At 40.6% G+C, this 21,572-nt stretch overlaps 13 protein-coding genes across 13 annotated transcripts; 6 read left to right on the plus strand and 7 right to left on the minus strand.

Moving 5' to 3' along the window:
- Positions 1-224: 224 nt before the first annotated feature.
- NEHOM01_1655 (uncharacterized protein) lies at positions 225-1,586 on the minus strand (the record flags this gene model as incomplete). Its single annotated transcript, XM_051490533.1, has 1 exon — positions 225-1,586. One exon carries the CDS (start codon positions 1,584-1,586, stop codon positions 225-227), a length of 1,362 nt encoding a protein of 453 aa, XP_051346493.1.
- A 303-nt stretch (positions 1,587-1,889) lies between these two features.
- Positions 1,890-4,625, minus strand: NEHOM01_1656 (uncharacterized protein; the record flags this gene model as incomplete). Its single annotated transcript, XM_051490534.1, has 1 exon — positions 1,890-4,625. The coding sequence occupies one exon, from the start codon at positions 4,623-4,625 to the stop codon at positions 1,890-1,892; it is 2,736 nt and encodes a 911-aa protein (XP_051346494.1).
- Positions 4,626-5,366: 741 nt separating this feature from the next.
- On the plus strand, positions 5,367-7,451 carry NEHOM01_1657 (uncharacterized protein; the record flags this gene model as incomplete). The annotated part of the gene is made up of 1 exon (XM_051490535.1): positions 5,367-7,451. One exon carries the CDS (start codon positions 5,367-5,369, stop codon positions 7,449-7,451), a length of 2,085 nt encoding a protein of 694 aa, XP_051346495.1.
- Positions 7,452-7,725: 274 nt separating this feature from the next.
- On the minus strand, positions 7,726-8,190 carry NEHOM01_1658 (uncharacterized protein; the record flags this gene model as incomplete). Its single annotated transcript, XM_051490536.1, has 1 exon — positions 7,726-8,190. One exon carries the CDS (start codon positions 8,188-8,190, stop codon positions 7,726-7,728), a length of 465 nt encoding a protein of 154 aa, XP_051346496.1.
- Positions 8,191-8,346: 156 nt separating this feature from the next.
- Positions 8,347-8,916, minus strand: NEHOM01_1659 (uncharacterized protein; the record flags this gene model as incomplete). Its single annotated transcript, XM_051490537.1, has 1 exon — positions 8,347-8,916. The coding sequence occupies one exon, from the start codon at positions 8,914-8,916 to the stop codon at positions 8,347-8,349; it is 570 nt and encodes a 189-aa protein (XP_051346497.1).
- A 245-nt stretch (positions 8,917-9,161) lies between these two features.
- Positions 9,162-10,133, plus strand: NEHOM01_1660 (protein kinase X; the record flags this gene model as incomplete). The annotated part of the gene is made up of 1 exon (XM_051490538.1): positions 9,162-10,133. One exon carries the CDS (start codon positions 9,162-9,164, stop codon positions 10,131-10,133), a length of 972 nt encoding a protein of 323 aa, XP_051346498.1.
- A 435-nt stretch (positions 10,134-10,568) lies between these two features.
- Positions 10,569-10,763, minus strand: NEHOM01_1640 (uncharacterized protein; the record flags this gene model as incomplete). The annotated part of the gene is made up of 1 exon (XM_051490518.1): positions 10,569-10,763. One exon carries the CDS (start codon positions 10,761-10,763, stop codon positions 10,569-10,571), a length of 195 nt encoding a protein of 64 aa, XP_051346478.1.
- Positions 10,764-10,783: 20 nt separating this feature from the next.
- NEHOM01_1661 (GPN-loop GTPase) lies at positions 10,784-11,692 on the plus strand (the record flags this gene model as incomplete). Its single annotated transcript, XM_051490539.1, has 1 exon — positions 10,784-11,692. The coding sequence occupies one exon, from the start codon at positions 10,784-10,786 to the stop codon at positions 11,690-11,692; it is 909 nt and encodes a 302-aa protein (XP_051346499.1).
- Positions 11,693-12,062: 370 nt separating this feature from the next.
- Positions 12,063-12,446, minus strand: NEHOM01_1662 (small subunit ribosomal protein S15Ae; the record flags this gene model as incomplete). The annotated part of the gene is made up of 1 exon (XM_051490540.1): positions 12,063-12,446. The coding sequence occupies one exon, from the start codon at positions 12,444-12,446 to the stop codon at positions 12,063-12,065; it is 384 nt and encodes a 127-aa protein (XP_051346500.1).
- A 299-nt stretch (positions 12,447-12,745) lies between these two features.
- Positions 12,746-15,022, minus strand: NEHOM01_1663 (chitin synthase; the record flags this gene model as incomplete). Its single annotated transcript, XM_051490541.1, has 1 exon — positions 12,746-15,022. The coding sequence occupies one exon, from the start codon at positions 15,020-15,022 to the stop codon at positions 12,746-12,748; it is 2,277 nt and encodes a 758-aa protein (XP_051346501.1).
- A 535-nt stretch (positions 15,023-15,557) lies between these two features.
- Positions 15,558-16,958, plus strand: NEHOM01_1664 (uncharacterized protein; the record flags this gene model as incomplete). Its single annotated transcript, XM_051490542.1, has 1 exon — positions 15,558-16,958. One exon carries the CDS (start codon positions 15,558-15,560, stop codon positions 16,956-16,958), a length of 1,401 nt encoding a protein of 466 aa, XP_051346502.1.
- A 667-nt stretch (positions 16,959-17,625) lies between these two features.
- On the plus strand, positions 17,626-19,476 carry NEHOM01_1665 (pre-rRNA-processing protein TSR1; the record flags this gene model as incomplete). Its single annotated transcript, XM_051490543.1, has 1 exon — positions 17,626-19,476. The coding sequence occupies one exon, from the start codon at positions 17,626-17,628 to the stop codon at positions 19,474-19,476; it is 1,851 nt and encodes a 616-aa protein (XP_051346503.1).
- A 693-nt stretch (positions 19,477-20,169) lies between these two features.
- On the plus strand, positions 20,170-21,435 carry NEHOM01_1666 (uncharacterized protein; the record flags this gene model as incomplete). The annotated part of the gene is made up of 1 exon (XM_051490544.1): positions 20,170-21,435. One exon carries the CDS (start codon positions 20,170-20,172, stop codon positions 21,433-21,435), a length of 1,266 nt encoding a protein of 421 aa, XP_051346504.1.
- Positions 21,436-21,572: the final 137 nt, after the last annotated feature.

Raw genomic sequence — 21,572 nt, forward strand, 5'->3', positions numbered from 1 at the left:
CCATGAGAAGGGTGGTGCTTTTTATTAAGTAAGTATGGACTGACTGAGAGGTGACGTCATATTAAGTTAGTAGTCGTAGCACTAAGTAGCAAGTACTAAGTAGTGATCAAGTCGATCGTGTGGAAAATGAGTAATGGCCGTATAACAGCACCACACATATCTTCTAAAAGCAACTAGTTTAGAGCTGTTTTATTGTTGTTGTCCATCAGCACCCAAATCTATACTTATTGGGCCAACTTGTTATCCACATTTTTATCTAATTTACCATCCCCTTCTTTATCTAATTTACCGCTCACATTTTTATCTAATTCACCATTCACTTCTTTATCTAAATTGCCGTCTGCGTTTTCTTCTAGGCTATTGGCCGGACTACCCGACGAGCTGCTATCTAATGAATTGTTGGGTGTTTCATTTAACGTCTTCTCAAGCTTCGCATCGAGTTTGATATCTTCCCGGTCTTCTTTAGCGGTGAGTACGGACAAGGGCGGGCGCCACCACAACATACAGAAGAGACCACTAATCACAATAAACAGAAGAACGATAATGTGATACTGAGCAGCAATGTACCGAATGTACCTTCTGGGCCTAGAGATTCTTGGGGGGTCTTTTTCATGCACAACCGAGCCATCCAGCACTATCTTGGCCTTCTGGGCTTTCTCAGCCTCGATAAAATACTCCAAGCCCTCAGCAATACAGGTGTACTCGGGCGACACCACGATCTTGATTGAAATAAACTCATATGGCTGGTTTACAATGGGAAGCAAATTCAGGACAGTGTTTTGGTCGCCTACATAGACTGATATTTCGCGCTTTGGGGCTAGACTGATGCTGTCCAATGCCCCAAAAACACAATCTTGGTAGTTTTTGATTACGAGATGAGTAACCATTTTATTCTTCAACGCTTCCATAACCACCTCCAATCCAAACTTGTTGCATGATTCTAAGCAAAGCTCGTTTAGAGGTTGAACTGGAGTGTCCTTCAGAGCTAGCTGTGTCTCACTTAAGTACATACTAAGAGCTAAATACGTGCATACAGTCGCCTTTTGAAGGCTGAGAACCAATCGTTCGGTGGTGACAACACAAAGAAGCCTTATTATGGCCCGGCCATACGCAATGCTATCGCTAATGTGCAAGTTCTCAAGTTTCAGCTCCTGGCACTTTATTTCAGCCATCAAAGTCAGCACATCGCGTTGAAATTCGTGTTTCTCCCAACTTTCAGTCCAGTCTTTGGTTGTAATAGTATAAGTGTCCACTGCCAGATGGTATCCCTCGGGTTTTTGGGTTAGTCTTTTACAGAAGTTCTCTTGGCTGAACATCAAATCATCTTGTGTGTTTTTGATTTCCATAATTTGATGGAAGAGCTCATATAGCTTCTGTTTGACTTCTTGAGTGAGTGGGAGGCGGGTAGCATCAACTGATGTTGGATTTGCGTTGATACTAGCATCCACAGATCCGCTTGGTGTTGAGGCCAATACACTAGTCATGCCAATCAGCAAAGCCAGAACAAACACCAAATGAGTCTTTCTTCTTAAAAACAGGCCAGCCGTTTGATCGTCTAATAAGATGGGTCTCTGTTGCTTACTCATTTCTCCCAGCAAATAGTCCAATCCATATATCCAACAATTGCACCAATAGTAGAACATAGTCAGCCCCGTTCGATTCAAGCCATTATCTCCGGCAGCCACCAGCTAGTACCACAAGCCAACCCCTTCATCGATAGCAAAGCCAACAAACACTCAACAATCTAATGCCAACATAATAACAACCTTATCTTACCCAACCCAATACTAACCCAACCTAGCATAACTTAAGCTAACTTCTATTTATTCGTTGTAATACCAATATAACCCAACCCAACTCAACTCAACTCAACCCAACCCAACACTAACTTAACTCAAACCTAACCCAAACGCTTCCGAGAATTGGCGATGAAGTGCTGTGGTTGGCAAAGCAGTAAAAGTCAGAATCAGGCCTGAGATAAAAACAATCCCCAACAGCATAAGATACCCCAACAATATCATGGATTGCTTGTTTTTTGTTCCAAAAATAGAGTTTGGCCGATGAGACGCCATATCAAATGTCACCCAGGCACAGATCAGCATGGAAATTCCAATTAAAATCGGCCGAATAATGTGCATTTGCGTGTCTAAATACAAGAACACCACAAAAGTTATTCCGGCCAGAAGTATACATGGCAAAGCCTGCGCCGCGAGAATCGCCTTCCAAGTCTCTGCTTTCGAAGAAGCTTTCGAAGAAGCTTTTGAGTCGCTTTGCTGGTGGACTGCACAAACAAGGTAGGCAGATACAATGATCAAAAGAAGCGAAATACCAGCACTAACCCAATCCAACCACGTCGTAGGCACTCCTTGATTAGTTATCCTCGCAAAATAGTAAACGGCTGATATCCACACAATACCAGTAAAGAGATACAGGACTAGATATCCGATCTTGTGCATATGCGGATCTAGGATGCCAAAGATACCATTGGATTTAGGATTAGACGAGGCCGGAAATGGTATAGTTACATCCCCATTAAATTTAGATTGGGTTTGTTGTGGTGGGGGGTGGGACTTTGATAGTAGATCAGGAGTTACATTATATTCCGTATTCGCTGCCGCTTGAAGTCGTCTGGCTTCTGCTTTTGCTGCTGCTTTTGCTGCTGCTTTTGCTGCTGCTTCTGCTTCTGCTTTTTCTGCTGCCGCTTTTGCTGCTGCTTCTGCTTTCTTACGAAGTAATTCGGCCGCCTGCGCCTCCTGTTGTAGTTGCTGCTTAGCTAAGGACTCTATCGTTATAGGCTTGCCACTCGGGTCCTTCATTATTTGCTCGATAGGGGCAAATTGTTTCTTGGTGATTTGGAATTTACTCATCTTCAGATCAATTTTGTCAAGGTCTATTTCAACGCCTCTCAGTTTCTGGACTGTTTGAATTACTTCTATCTCGTGTCTTGCCTGTTTAACGTTGTCCATAATCAAAAGATTGATAGTGTTCTGCAACTCCTCTAGGTTCTCCTCATTATCATTATCATTATCATCAATAGGACGAGACATGTAACGAAGAATAGACATTGCACGTTCAGGACTAGCATACTGGGTGTCAGTAAGGCGAGTCTGGTTATGTTCAGACACACCCGCATCTGCCTTAGAATTCATGCACGAGATTGAGACAAGTGCATCCCAATTTTTATCGATAGCCTTAAGAATAGCCATATAAGCAGCAATGTTTGACTCTTCGAAATGTGGCTTAGTCACTTTTGCCTCCTCCATGGTCTTTTTCTTTTCTCCCCACCATTCCAATTGCAAGTCCTTCTGCCTATCGACTATGTCTGAGGGATTTGCTTTACTGCAAAAGATTCTATAGATCTTCTTCAAAATCAAACTTAGCCCCTCCTCTGCCACCAGACATTGAATTTCATCGTCACTGATATCATGTAGAGGTTGGTGCTTTTGATCTTTAAAGTCAGCCTTTCCCTTTTGAATCAGATACTGCAACATAACCTTCTCGGCTTGGGTAGTGATTTGGAATGCTTCAGCACAAGCTTTGACTAATTTCATATAATCAATCTCAACGTTGGTATTAAATTCGGGGAGTTTGATTTGTCTCTTCTCTGGAATGGCGTTGTAGTTCTTGGCCCTTCTAATGATGTCTGCGGGATTAGCAGTATTAATGCGCCCCCTAAGTCGCCGCAGAATGTTCTGGTATAACTCTTTGTTCTCTAGGTGGGCAGCAGCGTCGGTTTTTATCTCGTCTAATTTGGATTGCGCATTCTCGCGGATTTGATGAGCTGCACCCTTAACTACATCCTTCGCTTTCTTGGCACGCCTCACTGATGAATTAAAGCTAGAACGGGTGAGGTTAGTTGCTGTAGTTCGAGCACTACTCCAAAAGGATTTGCTTTGGGAAGTACTACTTGAGTTCTCGGGGGAGCCACTAGTAGTCGTTGAAGCAGATGAAGATTTAGTTGTGGATCGAAGGCTGCTAGGAGCAACAGTTGACCCACCAGCCTCCGAGGGGACGTTAAAACGCACTACTCTTGTTGGTGCCCTCGAATGCGTGCGCCGCCGGCTAGAAACTATTGACCTAGTACCAGCAGATTCACCTACAGGGTTGCCTTCTTCTTCTTCTTCAGAGTCGGAATAGAAGTTAAGAGGTTCTAATCGCTGTATCTCCAGCTCATCTGCAGCCGTGGAAGCATTCCCCCTAGACATTGCAGGCCTTTTCCTAAGGAACATCGCGGGATTGTTGTTAGCTGAGTCGGGGCTGAATCGAAGGAGGTCTTTTAAAAGCTCAAACTCCTCCTCATTGAAGGTATCTAGGAGGACACTCTGGTCAACATTAGCATGGCCTGGTAGTTGGATCTTGCAAATTGTGGTCCCTGTAAACAAGGAATCGAGCTCCTCTTGAACTTCCGTGTCGGTCGCTTTAAATAGTAGATCGCCTAGAAATTCAAATAATGCATTGTTGTCCTCTCCATATCTTACTCTCACAGCCTTTTTAGTTATGCGTTGAACTGTTCCTTTTGTTTCCACTGGTTTTGCCTTCTTTAGAACATCAATATAAGATAAATTAAGTCGTTGATATTCTGAACCCATCGTTAGATTTTTAGCTAATTTTTCATCAGCTTTCATATATTTTCCTAATTAGGAAATGACCTATAAAAAGTTTGCCGGGTTAGTATTAATTTGATTGGGCTATTAATATGTGCTATGTTGAGCTGGTATTGGTTTAAGATAAGTTGGGTTGAGTTGGTATTGGTTTAGTACAAGTAAGATTTTGGTTGGGTATTGGTTTAGTACAAGTAAGATTTTGGTTGGGTATTGGTTTAGTACAAGTAAGATTTGGATTAGATTTACTAACCCAATAGTAGTATTTCTACCTGCGTATCTATAGATATACTAACCCAATCAGTGACATACCTCGATACGACATACTAACCCATTTATTGAATGTAAACGATGATATGACGTCATACTCAAATTTTTATAATACCTATTGGGTTAGTATTTGATATGATTCAAATTCTCTATTAACCCAACAATAACCCAATATTAATGCGATCGGTCAATAAATAAACGATTTGGTGTGAGTAAGGATTCGTAGTTGTGTAACGGCACTACAATTAAGTTGGTCTTTATTGAATGAGTGTGGTATGGTAGTTGAGTTAGTATTAGGTTGGTATTGGTTATGCCGGGAAATTGATCTATTTGGATGGCTATTATTATTGGTGCGGACAATCCAATTGGCAACTTATCACAATAAACAACTTATCACAATTAAAAACTCACCACCAACCATGCCTAATACTAAACCAATCAGCTAACAACCCAATCAAACACTAACTCAATATATGCCCGCTTTTTTTGCCCATTATGACAGATCAGCCCATGTGCATCGAATATAGCAACTATACACTAGAGGACGCATCCGGATCCACAATTTTCAAAAATATTACCTTGAGTATTCCGTCAAACAAAGTCACTGCTATCTTGGGGCTGGCTGGAAATCCTAAACTTAAGCTGATTGAAACACTAGCTGGATATTGCCGGCCATCTTACAAAAGCTTTGGGCATATTTTTGTGGCCCAAAAAGGAAAAATGGTTGATCGAGATGTCCAAGATTGGTTTCAAAAGACTCAATACATTCGCGAACTCCATCCACCCCGTTCTAACACTACCGCATATGAGCTTCTTCTTGCAGCTGCCAAAGGTCATGAAAAATCACCCAAGGATGTAGAAACTCTTCTTACCATGTTTATGCTGCGGCATATCAAAAAAGTCCCTTTGCGCAAACTAGCCAATCTCGACCAAATAAAAACAGCCGCGGTTATGGGGATTCTTGCTGGAAAAGAGATAACAATCTGGGAAGACTTCTTCACTGGGCTATCTCCAACTGCACTTGCCTTTATTCTTTCTTCCATCAAACATACGAGCAAAACCGTAGTCATATCTCTTCAAAACCCTAAAACCGAGGTTGTGGATATTATCGATCATGTTGTGGTTGTTCACCGACAGACAGTGGTTTACTCGGGGCCCGTTGAGGAAATTGTCCCCTTCTTCGCCCAACATGGCATACCCTTCCCTAAAGACATATCTCCTATTAGGTACCTCTACCAACTATACGTTCCCAAAAACCGAACACCCGAAACTACCAAAGCCATTACTGCCTTTAATCAGCTAGCCCAAAGAATCAGCCAGCAAGATCGAGCTAAGCCAAGTCCGATTCACCAGACTAAACTTCCCCTCTTTCAACCGGTTAGCTTCAAAAAGATCGCCACTATCTTCAAGCACTCCTTCTCCTTCAATCCTTTCTTTAAGGGCAGTTCTATTCTCATCGAGCTTGTTCTGTACGCCACTATCTTTCTCCTGCTTTTCTTCTACTTGCGCAACCAAGCCCCTATCGGCCGCCTACGGGGTCTCGTGTGCAATGAGCCAGCAATTATTCGCGCTCTACAGACCCACCAAATAGACCCACCGGCTGATTTGAAGGCCCTGCTTAAACAATATCCCAACTTTAAATGGCTTGACTGCTACTCGGTCTATTTGGTGGTGTTCACCACCACTGTTTTGCTAGTCGCTTTGATTATGCCAATTAACATGGCCAACCTAGATTTCTATCTACATTGCAAGCGAGCCATTGAAGAGAAACAGTTTGTGGCTCTTGAGTACATATTGGCCCTGCTAACTGAGATTGTACTACGAAAGGTTGTTCTTCCTTTTCTCGCCTTTGGCTTTCTTTATCGGCTATCTAATAGCCAGCTCACATACTTGGCTAAAGTTGACCCCAGTCATAGTTTTGGAGTTAGTCTTCTCTTCGTTTTTACGGTAATTTCCCTATTAATCGGCACCTATTCTCTACTTTTCTTCCTTCTGCCTTTATCCTTCTTTCTACTGCCAATCATCAAAGTTGTATTCTGCTGTTTGTTCTGTATTATCCCCTACAAGCTCTTTATTGCCAAAGGCCCACTAAGTCTTCCAACTATTAATCTTTACACCAATACATTAGGACCCACCTGCCATCAAAGCTTCAATGACGCTCTTTCCTACAAGGGAGTTTTTGAAACGATCACTATCAAGGTTCTTTGGGTCCTCAAATGGATCTTCAAATGCCAGCCCACTATGCTTCCCACCGAGCTCATCTCGAAAATCAGTCTATTCCGCAACTACACGCCCGTCTACAATCCATACCACCTTTTCCTAATAGAGAAATTAGTCATTCTTCTTATTGCGGCCCGCTCCAAGGCCGATAGAGCCGTCTGCCGCGACCGATTGCAAAAGTATCTTCAGAACCCTGCCATTCATATGCAGGCCTATGAACTACTAACTAACACTCCTATAACCAAAGCCACATTCTTAACCATAATCAAAACATTCCTTCTCTTCTTTGGCCCGCCCTGTTTGGTGGTTGGTTTATTATTTCCTTACTTTCATCGCTACATCACCCCCAAGCTTCGCTAAGCTGAAGTTGTGATTAAGTTACGTTTAAGTTTTGTTTAAGTTATGTTCTGGTTAGATTGTATTGGGTTGAGTTGAGTTAGGTTTAAGTTAGGATAATTAAATGATATAGTTTATTGGATTACGTTTAAGTTAGTATTTATTTAGATCAAGTCCAGTTGGTAATAATAAGCGATAATCGTAACAACTACATATTAACTAAATCCTAGCTAAATACCAACTAAATACTAACCCAATACTAACCCAATGAAATGGTCTTTTTTGTTACATGGCTATGTTATTTTTGAAATAGCATGCTGCAATACTTATCATACTCAGCTTGTCCTCGAGATATGGCACTGTTTAAACGACCGATAAATACTTCATTCTCATTAAGATTAAGTAAATCTTGCAAGTAAAAGAGTACAGTTGGACTTTGAGCCAAATTATCAATACTTTTGATTAGTTCTAGAGCATTAATATTTAACGTAGCCAAATTACTATCACGTCCAGATAGGGTCTTGGCCGTTTCAATAATAAATAGCCAAATCTTGAGTGTTTCTGGTTCACGCGAGTCTTTTCCATCCATTGATTGCGCTAGACAATGCCAGTTCTGCACCTCCTTAAGGAATAAATCAGTCTCCCACTCACATTCCTCCACCTGTAAGACCAACTTTAACAACCGTTGTTTTATCTCTCTCATTTTATCCCTTTTAGTCGTTTCATTCATCTGTACCAGCAATCTCTCTTTTAGTTCCATCATTACGAGTCAAAAAACAATTTGGGATACCACTTCTTTATTATCTTACTATCTTATCAACTTAACCCAATACCAACTCAATAAACTATATCATTTAACTATCCTAACTCAACTTAACTCAACCCAACCCAACCCAACCCAACCTAATACTAACTTAACTTACTGCAAAATAGTACTATGACTCTTTTCCGAAATCTTCGTGTCTTCGGGAATGGGGTACAACTCATAGGAGACATTAACAGCCTTGGCTAAACTACCCGTTACTTCACCACACAAACATAAGTAACTCAGTGTTCCTTCACCTTCACCCGCATCTTGCAAATACAAAGCTACAAAGTCCACTGACTTGTACTTATACGATGGCAAATTAACCCGAATAATATGGTCATCACCTGGCAAGCAGTAACTCTCACCCGGCTTAGGCTTACTACTCAAAGTAACATACCGATTATTAGCAAAGACGCAAAGCTGTTTAAAAGAACTCTTTATCTCAATTCGACTTAAAGCAACTTTACTGATAAAAGGAATCTTTACAATCAGTCGCTGCCCATCTTTAGCCACGGCCACCACGCCTCCATTCCTCTCAGCATGGCTCTTTTTAACCACCTCCCGACAACAACCCCGAACTTGCTCATTAATCCCAGTCACACCATTAATATCAATAGAAGCATATAAAGATCGCGCTGGAATTGCATCAGTACAAGCACATTCACCCGAACAACCGCCCATAGCAATTAAAAAATCCCCTCTTTTCAAGTTTCGCCATCTATCTCAACCTCAACCTTTTCCTTTCCCGCCCATCCATTTACTCTCTTTTCCTCCCCCTACCATCCCAACCAAAACCCACCCAATCATAACTCAACCAACCAAAAACTTACCCAACCACTATCTGAAATATTGAAATTACGTCATGTCCCAAAAAGGAAAAACATAAGATTCCTGCTTTAAAAGAATTGCGAAAGAATTTTAACCCAATGTTTCTACTTAAAGATCTTAAAATGGTCCGTATCTTGGGTGAAGGTTCCTTTGGCAAGGTCTTTCTAGTCTCTTTTGAAGGTCTCAGCCAGGTTAATATGAAAAAGCTATATGCTCTAAAAGTCATGAGTAAGGCCCAAATAATTCAGCGCAATCAACTATCCCATATCTATAATGAAAAAGCAGTCATGCTTTCCATGTGCTCTCCTTTCTTTGTGCGACTTTACAGTACTTTCCAGGATGAAAGATACCTCTACATGGTTATGGAGTATGTTCCCGGTGGTGAACTGTTCAACTACATGAAAGATATTGTGAAGTTTAGTATTGCTCAGGCTCGGTTTTACATTGCGGAGATTTTAGTGGCTCTAGATGCTCTTCATGATCTAGGAATTGTTTATCGCGATTTAAAACCAGAGAATGTTCTTTTGGACCATACTGGCCATATTAAGCTGGCCGATTTTGGGTTTTCCAAACGCTTATTTGATCCAGTTACATGGACTCTATGTGGCACTCCAGAGTATTTAGCTCCAGAAATCATCATGAATATCGGCCATGGCTTTGAAGTTGATTTTTGGTCCTTAGGCGTGATTCTTTACGAAATGGTAGTTGGTATTCCTCCTTTCTATCATGAGAACCAAATAGAACTCTGCCGCCAGATTATTCATGGTAAAATCGGATTCCCACCCTATGTTGATGCAGTTACACGCGATCTAATTCGAAAGTTACTCACTACCGATCGCAAGAAGCGCATTGGCTACAAGAAAGGCGCCAAAATGATCTGCAAACATGCCTTCTTTCGAGACATCAACTGGACCAGCATGCAAATGCGTGTATATACGCCCCCAATTATCCCACAGAAACAAAACGAAGAATTCGATCGGTCCGCGCCCTGCTACTCAATTCGCACACACATACAAACGCAAATGCCAATAGAACCCTTTGTCCATGGTCAGTACTTCGACCAGTACTAATTTAGTACCACCCAATACTAACCCAAATACCATCCCACCCAATACCACCCAAATACCACCCTAACCCCTTCTCTGTTGGATACGGCTGTCTCTATTAATAACTTATGCAATAAACAACAGTCTTAAGCAATTTAGATTAACTTAGTATTCAATTGAGTTAAGTTAAGTTGAGTTAAGTTGAGTTAGTATTTGATTGGTATTGGGTTAGTACAACTTGATACAAACTCAACTTAATACATAACTTAGTACAACTTGATACATAACTTAATAGACAACTCAACTAGATACTAACTCAACTTAATAGACAACTCAAATCAACACATAACACAACTCAACCCAATACTAACTCAATACACAACTAAATACATAAACCTTATCTAAATATTTATCTAATACTAAACCCAATCAAATACTAACTTAACTTAACTCAATGTCTTATTCGGCAATAGTTAGAATATTATCACTACGTAAAAAGAGCAGTTCATTAGGCCGGCCTTGTTCTACTTTAGCCAGAAGAATATTAATGTGCTCATCAAACATTTTAAGGACTCCAGTGTAATCCTGGCCATTACGCAACCCAACACTCACTCTAACCCCTAGTAAACCCCTTAGATATTCAAGTGGATACATGCTAAGCTAAAAAATTTAGAATGACCCACCAGATCTTCATTGTTTTGGGTATGGCTGGTAGTGGAAAGACTACTTTCTGCCATCGTTTATACTCTTGGTTGTCCGAAAAGTCATTACGTTTAGATAATAGCACTGGTTTGAACAATGCAGTCTTTGGAGTAAATTTAGATCCAGCCGTTTTAACTTCTAAAATGCCTTTACATTATGATATTCGTGACGTCATTGCAATTGAAGAGTTAATGACTAAAAAGAAACTAGGACCTAATGGGGCTATTCTAGCCGTACTTAATTTATTCATAACTCAAATAGATAAGTTTATGACTGAGATAGATAAGGTTAAACCAGACTTTACTATAATAGATACACCAGGCCAAATAGAAATGTTTACTACTTCAGTTTCTGGTCAAATTCTCACTAAATGTCTATCTGCTACTCCAGATACTAAAGTTCATTTACTCTATGTAGTAGATGGAGAAAAAGCACAATATCCTCAATGCTTTATTAGTAATATGTTATTTGCTGCTTCTATTCAATGCCACTTAAAAGAGTCTTTATTACTAGTCGTTAATAAGGCAGACTTACCAGGAGCTGAAGCCTTACAAGCCTGGACACAAGATATGGACTTATTTACACAAGATTTATCCCAAGAAGAGTACATTACTCCAACAATTAGATCAATGGCTCTTTGGCTAGAAGAATTCTATCAAACTTTACCTTTCTGTCCCGTTTCAGCTACTACCGGCATGGGCAAGGCTAAGTTCTTCTCTCTACTCCAAACCCCATCCTCATCTACTCCATCTACTCCATCTACCACCTCACCCAAGCAAATACAAGACGATCTTGCCGCCATAAGAATTTCAAAAACAACCAGTACGCTATCTAATACGCTTGAAAACAATCCAACCCAATCAAACACTAATTCAACTTAACTTAACATGAGATTGGGTTAGTTTGGGTTAGTATTAACTTAACTTAACATGAGATTAACTTAGGATCAACTGAAATCAATAAACATCGTTACTTTACTTAATCTAAATAGTACATCTAAATAAGTACATCTAAATACCCAACTTAACTTAATCAAATCAAAAACTCAATCTAATCTAAATACAACTCAATACAACATTAATACTCAATCTAATCTACATACAACTTAACTCAATCTAATCTAAAAACACAATCTAATCTAAATACAGCTTAACACAATCTAATCTAATCTAAATACATAATCAAAAACTCAATCTAATCAAAAACCCAGTCCAGTCCGCGGATGGGGCAAGTATCCGTGATTCTGGTTTATTAGTAGAAGAAACCGAGTATCTTTCCTCCGGTATGATGGGCTACGCACTCTTTATGATCAAGAATGCCTTTAGAAGTAGTGATAACTACATGCCCAAACTGTCTAGCTGGAAGTAATCGACTACTCCATTGTTCTAACTTATCCAAAGGAACATCAAAACGAGGACAAATAGATCCACACTTGTTCAATCGACCATTCAGAGTTAGAATAGCCTTGCCTTTACGATGATCATTTACGTACTCAATCTCAGAAATGTATCCTTTTAATTGCATATACTCAAGAAAGCTTCTAACTACTTTGTTTGGAGCTCTAATAAGAACTTCTTTTTGTCCTTTGATATTAGCATTGTTAATGGTCTTTAGTGCAGCAGTAAGAATATTCATTGACTAGGGCAATAAAAAAAAGACTAATTAGCCGTTGTATTAAGTTGAGTTAGATTGAGTTGGTATTGGGTGGGGTTGGGTTGGTATTGGGTTTGGTGTTGGATTGGGGTTGGGTTTGGTATTGGTGTTGTTCTTAGATTGAGTTAGTTTATGTGTACTCAGTTTGACTTTAGTTTAGTAAAGTTGGTTTGTGGTGTGGTAAATGGTACTAGTATGAATAAAGGTTTAACTTAGCTTAACTCAACCCAATCCTAACCCAATATCAACCCAATACTAAACTCTACTCTAATTTAAACTAACTAGATCTCTTCATAGTTGGTGAGGATTATCTTGGCTTGTGGGGTATTGGCCTCTTTTTCGGGGGTAGTGCCGTGGGGAATGGATTCTTCGGGCTTGTCGATGCGGCGGGTTTCGCCCCAGGAGAAATCATCAAAGTGCCAGAAGGCATAGACGGGTAGGACAAAGTTCCATATGGGTAGGGAGACAAGATAGATAACAAACCAAATAAAGTAGAGAGGATTGAAGTTGGTGACAAATACTAGACCCATGGGTAGTCCTAAGATGGCAACAAGAAGGATTAAAGGAATCCAGACTGGTTGGATAAGGATGGCTGTTAGAATAAGAACACCGGTAAAGATAATGGCGGCTGGAAGAACAATGGTGCCAAAAAGTTCAAGAACTACAATGAACTGCATAGAACAGAAGAAAGTGCCGCAGAGATCGACTTTGAGTAGCTCAAAAAGATTGTGGATAGTTGAGTTGATCCATCGGCGGCGTTGACTAAGTAGAACGGAAAAACGATCGGGAACTATTGTGTCGCATAGAGCATTAGGGAGGAAGACTAGCTTTCTTTTGGGGAAGTTCTTGAGGAGAAGAGTGGTGAGGTACCGGTCTTCGCCGAGTAGTAGTAGGTTCTTTTCGTGGAGAGTCTTTGTTTCATCACTGCCGTAGGCATGTAATACGGATGGTGCGACTAGAATTGGGGCATGGCTGCCGCCGCGTTCGACTTTGATGCGATACATACAGAAACAGCCGGGAAGGCAGGTGACGTTGCCAAAAATGCTTTCAAAGCCCTTAGTTAGATGGTGACTAGCGTAGTACTCAAAAACTTGGATGGCGGCTACCCAGGAGCCGAGTTTGTTGGAGATAAGGGTTTCGCCGCAGAGACCCATGATGTTTTCATCATTCTGCATTGTTCGGGCCATGATGCGAAGAGCATTGGGACGAACGGAAGTATCGGCATCAACCATAAGCACGGCGCCAAATTCGGAGGGATGCAAGCCGGTTAGAGTCTTGATTGTGCGATAGAGAGCTTGGTCTAGTTGGGTTAGGCGGGTTTTGTAGAGAATGCGGTGGAAGAAGTTCATCACAACCATCTGGCTATCTCGTTTGCCTCGGTTTTCCGTTTTTAGAATGAGAATGATATTGGCTGTGACTGCCCCTCGTTTATCTTCGGCTGTATAAGTGCCGGCATGGACTTCGGCGTGATTGAGTTTAGCTGCGCCGGCGGCAATGGAAATGTACTGCTGTGGGGTGGTGCTGTACTCGGAGGGAACATCATCGCTTGGCCGAATCATAGACTTGAGAATGTCCGGAGTTGATGCTTCGTTGCCCGACCCCGTAATGAATCCATCTGCTACAACGACAATCAGCTTTTTAGTGTAGTCCTGTAGACACAAACTATCTAAGGTGGCTTTAAGACCTTCACGGCCTTCTGAATAGCAAGCAGTCATCATAATAACTGGCATGGTGTCGGTTGAGGAGCGCATGAGCCGCCAGGCTTGAATTCGCGCTACAATCGAATACAACACGGCTAAGACAAACCGACTGATCACCATACTAAGAATAGTCACACAGGAAATGTAAAGAAAACCGTCGGTGATTTGGCAGCCGACTGATTTTAAAGCCAATTCCCCGGCATAGCAAGATTCACGTAGGCACTGCATTTCAATCGGCCGCAATCTCTCACTGGCTCTAGTTGCATCAACGGCATTGTTCAGAAATGAAATTGAGGGTGGCAAAACTGCATCCTGTAGATTGTACACACTACTCCCTATTACAGTTAACCCTCCGCCAAGCACAGAGGACCACGTATAGTTGATCGGGCCAACTTCAGCGTAGTTGCTCAGTTCCATAGTGCCACCATTAACAATATCTTTGCCAAAAGCACTCTGGCAAGAAGGTGTGTCTAGTTTAAACATGCGGCTGACATCAGCCCCAGTCTGGTCGCTCAGTATATCTCCAGGGGCCACATCTAATATCTTTCCTCTAACAATAATCCAAGGTCCTTCTTTAATCTCAAGCATCTTCTCTTTAGTAAAACTCATCTGCGGGATGCAGACGAACATGGTCATTCCGTAGGTAATGAAGGCTAGAAAGCAGCAAGCGATAATGATCATCCAACAAAGAACTACCTTTTCTCGCCAGGCGCTCTGTGCTTCTTTTGACTTTACTCCAAACAATCGCAAAATGAAACCGGGAATGAATGAGGTGCAGAGAGCTGAAAACCCTACCCAGGCACTTCCACTCGACCGTTGTACGATTTGCGAGCTTTCGTGTATATTGTTGTTTTCCATTGTCCAAACAAAACACCTTCTATTAGTATTGAGTTAGTATAGATGGTCTATTTGCTTATATTAAGGAGTTGTCAACAAATAATCTACACTAAGATATTGTTGTTGTTAGATTGCGCTGAGTGAAGTTTAGTAAAGTAAAGATGAGTTAAGTTATGATATGATATAGTTGTGTTGTGTTGAGTGAAGTTTAGTAGAGTTAGTATTGGGTTAGTATGTCCTTCATGTAACTTTTAGAAGCTCTTATCAATCTTCGCTGCATACTTACACTATTGGGTTAGTTTAGTTGGGTATTGGGTTGTTTAAAGCAGTAAGGAATAAATATCTACATTATCTGTAGCTACTCGTTTAAAAGTAGAGATGATTTGAGATTCTCATTAAGATGTATGGTGGGTACAAATACCACAGTTAGATTGGGTTAGGAATTGGTTGGTCATTGTGTTGGTATTGGCTTAGTATTGGTATTGAAATGGTTATTGGTCTAATATTGTGGTGATTATTGGGTATATTTACTGATTGCTCTACCCCACACAACTTAATGATTTCTAATGGAAATGATAAAAGATTAAATTGTACGTTTAATGATCTGTGCTGCTTTATCAAAAGCAAACCACGTAAAGTATTCCCAACCGACATTTGGAAATGCTTCTTTTTGTTGGTATTGGGCCATGCGTGGTGGTGTGAAGGTGTTGCTGCTTTGACTGTAAAAACAGGATCGAATAGTCAGAAGAGTTCAATATCAATTCCAGCACCGGAACCAGTAAAAGAAACTGAAGTTCTGGAAATAATATACAGCTTACAAACAGAGCTGATCAAAGATCTTGATGTGACGGTATGCAATATTTGGCATGTTGGCCTTTATAAAAGACTGAATAAGTTTACGGAACAGTTTCAAAACGATCACTATCCATATTTGAAAAGAGCTCAACAAAAGGCTGATAAGCAGGCCCTTTGGAATACCTGCACACAATACTTACACGAGAATAAGAACAAATATACTAAGGAAACCCTGGATCAACTTATTCATGGCTGCATGCTGAAGGTTTATTTAGAGCATCTTGATCTCGTGCTACCACCTGGGAGGTTTCAAAAAGAGAAGCCAGAACAAGCTAAAAAGGCGGCTTTGCGGGCCTTAATGGACATTGCTTTTATCCTTAAGAACCAGCAACTAATGGACGTGCCCGAGGCTTTTTCGTTGGATCATGTGCCTGCTGAACGTTTCTTTAACATACTAGCTCTCCTTATGCCTCCCCTAACACCCACATATAACCTTGATTTTATCTTTGCGGCACCACATTTATACAATACACCTCTACGTTTCTTCAAATGGAAGTTCTTTAACGGCGGCCTATCAAAAGACGCAACACAGAAACTAACAACTTTCTTTGTGGACCAAATCCAATGCCTTTCTAATGTAGAGACGGAAAGCAACCAATGGCAGTACACCGAGACACTTATGACACCAACTCTTGCCGCTCATTTAAGGAAACTATCTATCTTCCGAGATTTTATAGACACATCCAATTGTTGGCTGATAATACATAAACTTTACATTAAGCAGATTGGCATGGGAGCATGTTCTGCTAATGAGCAAGATCATAGAGTTAAAGCTGCTGCTAAGAAAATAGCATCCAAAAAGAAGTTTAGCGACTCAACTGTCCACTGTCGGTTATATTCTTTTACAGATTCTAGTGAAGTCGTATTCTTAAGCTCCAAGGAGAATCAGCTCTTTCTGCTCCCTGATAGACTGGTTCTCATACTAGAGACGTTAGATGTGCCAGAAGACTTTTTCTTGTATCTATTCCAGACAAAGCCATGTACAAAGATTCACTTGATTTTCGCTTCATCTGTGGCCAATGATAAGGCCGGAATAGAAAAAGTAACCCAGATGTTTTCTAAGTCCAAGCACAAAAGGCGCTGTTTTTGGCCACTCGGCTAGACATTCTCATATCTGATTGTGATTAGTACCCAAGCAGTGCGGTGGACATGATTGCCGCGAGCAGGCTTTTGTGCATGTACTAACCCAAATGAGAACTGATCTTTGAAATAGAAAGCCCGTCGTTGTTTTATTTCCTAGTAGAACATACTAACCCAATACTAATCCAACCCACTACTAACTCAATACTAACTCAATACTAACTCAATAGGAAACTATCTTATCAGAAAATATCTTGTCTACACATAAATCTGTAAATAAATCCGATAACTTGAATAAAGAACCAAACACCCCAACTCCATTTATAATCGTTCTAGTAGTTACTGTCATTGAGATAGCTATCTACAATATCCTATCTATACATTTCTACTTAATAACCCAATGAGCTTCAGTCTAAGAAGTCTTCTCTCAATCTATTTGCGCAGCTAAGAATATGGTTTCAGCCGCGCAGTAGATGAACAAGATAGCAGAGAACTCCACCAAATAATTATTCTAGACTATCATAATCAATAAACTCAGCACAATACTAACTTAATACTAACTTAATATCAACAAAATACTAACTCAACTCAACATAATACTAACTCAACTCAACTCAACTTAACTCAACAAAATACGAACACAATTCTAATCTGAATATAACGCATTTTCGGGCAGATTTTTTACCCATATGGCTAGACATCTAAAACAGACCGGCTTATCTCAGAAAGAACGGGTTGGAATTGGGCTAGTTACTTCAGTAGTGGTTACCTCGCTTGGAACTAAAGTTTTGGCCGATGATATTATGCCTTCAATCATTGCCTCGATCAAAAACAGCTATAAATTAGACGTGCAACCGCAAAAGATACTTTTAGGCGAACGAGTATCAACGCGCAAAGCTTCTTTTTCCTTTTTTGGCAATTCGTCAACTGATATCGCAATTATGAAAATGCGGATTTTGGCCGCCGATTTAAATATTGTTGTTCTTGATAGCGAGATTGATAAGCAGGTAGAAGAGGTTTTGAAAACAGCCAGACAAGGCAATCTTCTTTTCCTGTCCTACACTAAGACCGTCTCCTCTGATCTCAAAAAGTACGCCAAGTCCGTCTTTGGTAAGAGTAAGGTGTACACTTTAGCTGATATAGGCCGAGTACTCGAGGCTAAAACAGTTGTCAACCAAAAGAAGGCCGGACGGCCCAATCTAGTGGCAGACTCCATTGAAGTTCTTTCAGACACTGCTGTTAAAATCACTGGCTATGTAGAGAAAGGCTTTACTTCTTTTAACGTGCTTATGAATGGTACTTTACCAGGTAAAATAGTTCAAATCACCGCACCCAATGGCCCTGTGTGTTTAAAGAGTCTTAAAACTCTTACTAAAGACCAGATCTATGGTCCTTCTCTTAGTCCTGCTGAAAACAAGTTTATCTCGTTAGTTGAGCAGGTTAGAATTACCGACCAGCCCATGGAGTACTCCGATGACTCACTCGGAGCCATTCAGATGGACGAGAGTGAAGAAAACCATCCAGAGTCCAATGAAGAGGAGTCTTCTGATAGTATTAATAGCTCTGAATACCAAGCTGACTATGCGGAGGACCAACTTAACCCGGCAGCTGATTCAGAAGAAGAATCCAGTGATCTCTTACCTTATGAACCTATGGAAACAAATACTGATGAAATCAGTGCCCTTACCAATCGCTATCGCGGCTTCAAAGGCTTCCAGACTATTAATCTTGGTATGCATAAGAACGCTAAGGATAACAGCCAGCTCAAGCTCTTCCGTATGCAAAACCTACCTGAGTACTACAAGGACCTTAGCTTTGTCAGCTCCGAACGGGCTCGCAAGAAGATTCTCGCTAAGCCAAGCCCAGTACCCGTCCGCGTGCCTCTAGAAATCGTGGTTGAAGTTGAAGGCGGCTGGAATGCTTTGCAGCGTGTTATTGCTGATGGGTTTTTGAACCTCTTTGGTCTGTTCGATTATGAAGGACTTCCTACTATTGTTACGCTGGAATTCTCTTCTCAGGCTAATATTACTCCGGAAATGGCCGGCACAGTTGTTTTTGACTATGGCTTTGCCCTGGCTAAACCAACTAATATTGCTATTGGATCTGGAACTGAGATTATTAAGTGCCGTCGGGAAGGTAATTCTGGGACTCTTTGTTTTGTTGGTCCTCTTATCCTGACAGAAAGTAAGATTCATCTTATTCACCACAACGCTTTCTTTGGTGCTGGAGTGCAATCTCTAAGAAAAGACCCTATTCTTATCAAAACCGTTGTTTTCAAAGGACTTCCTGTCAAGATAAGAAAGAGATCCTGTGTGGTTGGTCGTATGTTCAAGACTCGAGATGAAGTTCTTTACTTCCGGCACATCAAAATCTACTCCAGTGAACGCAAAGAAGGCCGTATTAAGCGCCCACTTGGCCAGCACGGTCTAATGAAGTGCTACTTCTGCCCACCAGTTAAGCATGGTGAAAAGATCTATATGGAACTGGCCAGAAGAGTCTTCCTCTCCCATTCACCCCTTCTTACTCAGCCCAATCCATAAATAAACGTCTTATCTAAACTATTGTCTAACTAATATCTACTAACTCAATACCAATTAACTGTGGCACGCCGAGCATGAAACTCGCCCAGTTTGAAATACAAAAGCCCTCAGCAGGTGAGACTTGGAAATTATCTTTATTGAGTCAAAGTACCCAATGAGCCTCTTTTCTGTCTCTAGGACCAGGACTACAACCTTTCATCCCTAAGGGTAGATTTAGAAGCGGACTGTGCTATATTTTATTCGACTATACTTACTCGAGAGTTTTAGATAAGCTTTTATAGATTAGATGGTGTTAGTATTGGTGTTGGTATTGGGTTCATTGGTCAATGCCTACTCTATTAACGACCTTCCTTGAGACGAGTATCGATGTGATTTGTTAAGTAAATATGGTTGTGTGAGGATGACGTCATATTGAATTGTAGGGTAGATATGTAAAACTAAATTGGTTGAATCAGATTGACTCTATTAAAGTTGCAAGGCGTAATTAGCTGGCAAAACATTAGGTTAGTATTGTTGGGAGCTAAGTAGTGGTCGTATTGGTTTGGTATTGGGTTGGTATTGAATAGATATACTTAGAAAGTAAGTCTTTTTGATATTCTACTAATTTAGAGAATTTGCTTGGCTACAACTAGAATCTTTTTGATATTGATATAGTATAGTCTATAAATAAAATGTGAGATAGCAAATTGTAAAATGAACAAAAGGTTAAATGAATACTCTTTGAATGTTTATCAAGTAGTTTGCTTGGTTATTGGATTGTGTTGTGTCTGGTGTGATACTGTTGGGGATTTAAATAAGATGGGGTCGGCTGGTCCATCTAAAAGAAGCGGGACAAGTAGAGATAATCAAATAGCATTGCATTTTATTGACATATCCAATGCAATAAACGAAATGCAATCCTTAAGGAATCAACAATCAATACGAATAAATGCAATAAAGAAGTACCAACAGAACCTCAAGGAAGAAAAGCATGAGGCTTCTGAGAACATGAACTCAACCCAAAGCGATTGCAGCTTCTCTGACAAATCAAAGGATAGATTCAGACAGAAGAAGATTGAGTTACTATCTATACTAGTCAGAGAAGAAGTAATACAGAAAAGTGTTAATATAGTTGCCCAACAAATGGACCAATGGTTAGAGGAAAGCAAGAATACCCAGCTGCAACTGGGATCGCGAATAAAGAGCCTATGTAAGCTGGCAAAGATAGCACAACAACTAAAACAAATTAAGACTGACGCAATGGGCCCACAAAGTCAATCCCCCGATTCATGCAGAAGCATACTTGAAGATGGTATAATCGCATTAGGTGTCCGATACAATTCCTATGGATTAAAAAGGCGAATCAAAGTGATCATAATAGAAGAACTAAAGAAAATACTACCTAGGATTGGTCTGTTAGGCCGGGACAATATAACTCGAGTTGTGGATTCAGTGATAGATCAATTCTTGGAACATGATGAACTCGAAAGCTCCAACATCATATTTAGGATAATTAAAGAAGCGCTAGTTTGGCTTGATAATAAGTCTAAAGAAATGGAAGTCAAAAGTGAAAGTAAACAGAAGCCCACAGACTCAGAACCCTCTACTTCAAGAGCACAATCAAGCAATCCCCAAACTAACGAATCAGGCATGGTTGAAGAAGCGCTAGCCCAACTTGATAATAAGTCTAAAGAAATGGAAGTCAAAAGTGAAAGTAAACAGAAGCCCACAGATCCAGAGCCCTCTACTTCAAGAACTCAATCAAGCAATCCCCAAACTAACGAATCAGGCATGGTTGAAGAAGCGCTAGCCCAACTTGATAATAGGTCTAAAAAGATGAAAGTCAAAAGTGAAAGTGAAAGTAAACAGAAGCCCACAGATCCAGAGCCCTCTACTTCAAGAACTCAATCAAGCAATCCCCAAACTAACAAATCAGGCATGGGCGGTAAACCTCATTCAAGTAGGAGGTCTGCTGGCTAAGATTCTACGCTATCTTTTAATGGATATGGACCTAACCTATCCGAGTTGGATCAACAGGATTGTGCACTTAAGTTAGGCCCAGAGCAAGAAAAGCTCCTCCGGGAGTTTATAAGTGGCGGTAACCAGTACGTATTCAA

The sequence above is a fragment of the Nematocida homosporus genome (genome assembly GCF_024244095.1).
Source record: "Nematocida homosporus strain JUm1504 chromosome Unknown 4448, whole genome shotgun sequence".
Classification (NCBI taxonomy): Eukaryota; Fungi; Microsporidia; genus Nematocida; species Nematocida homosporus.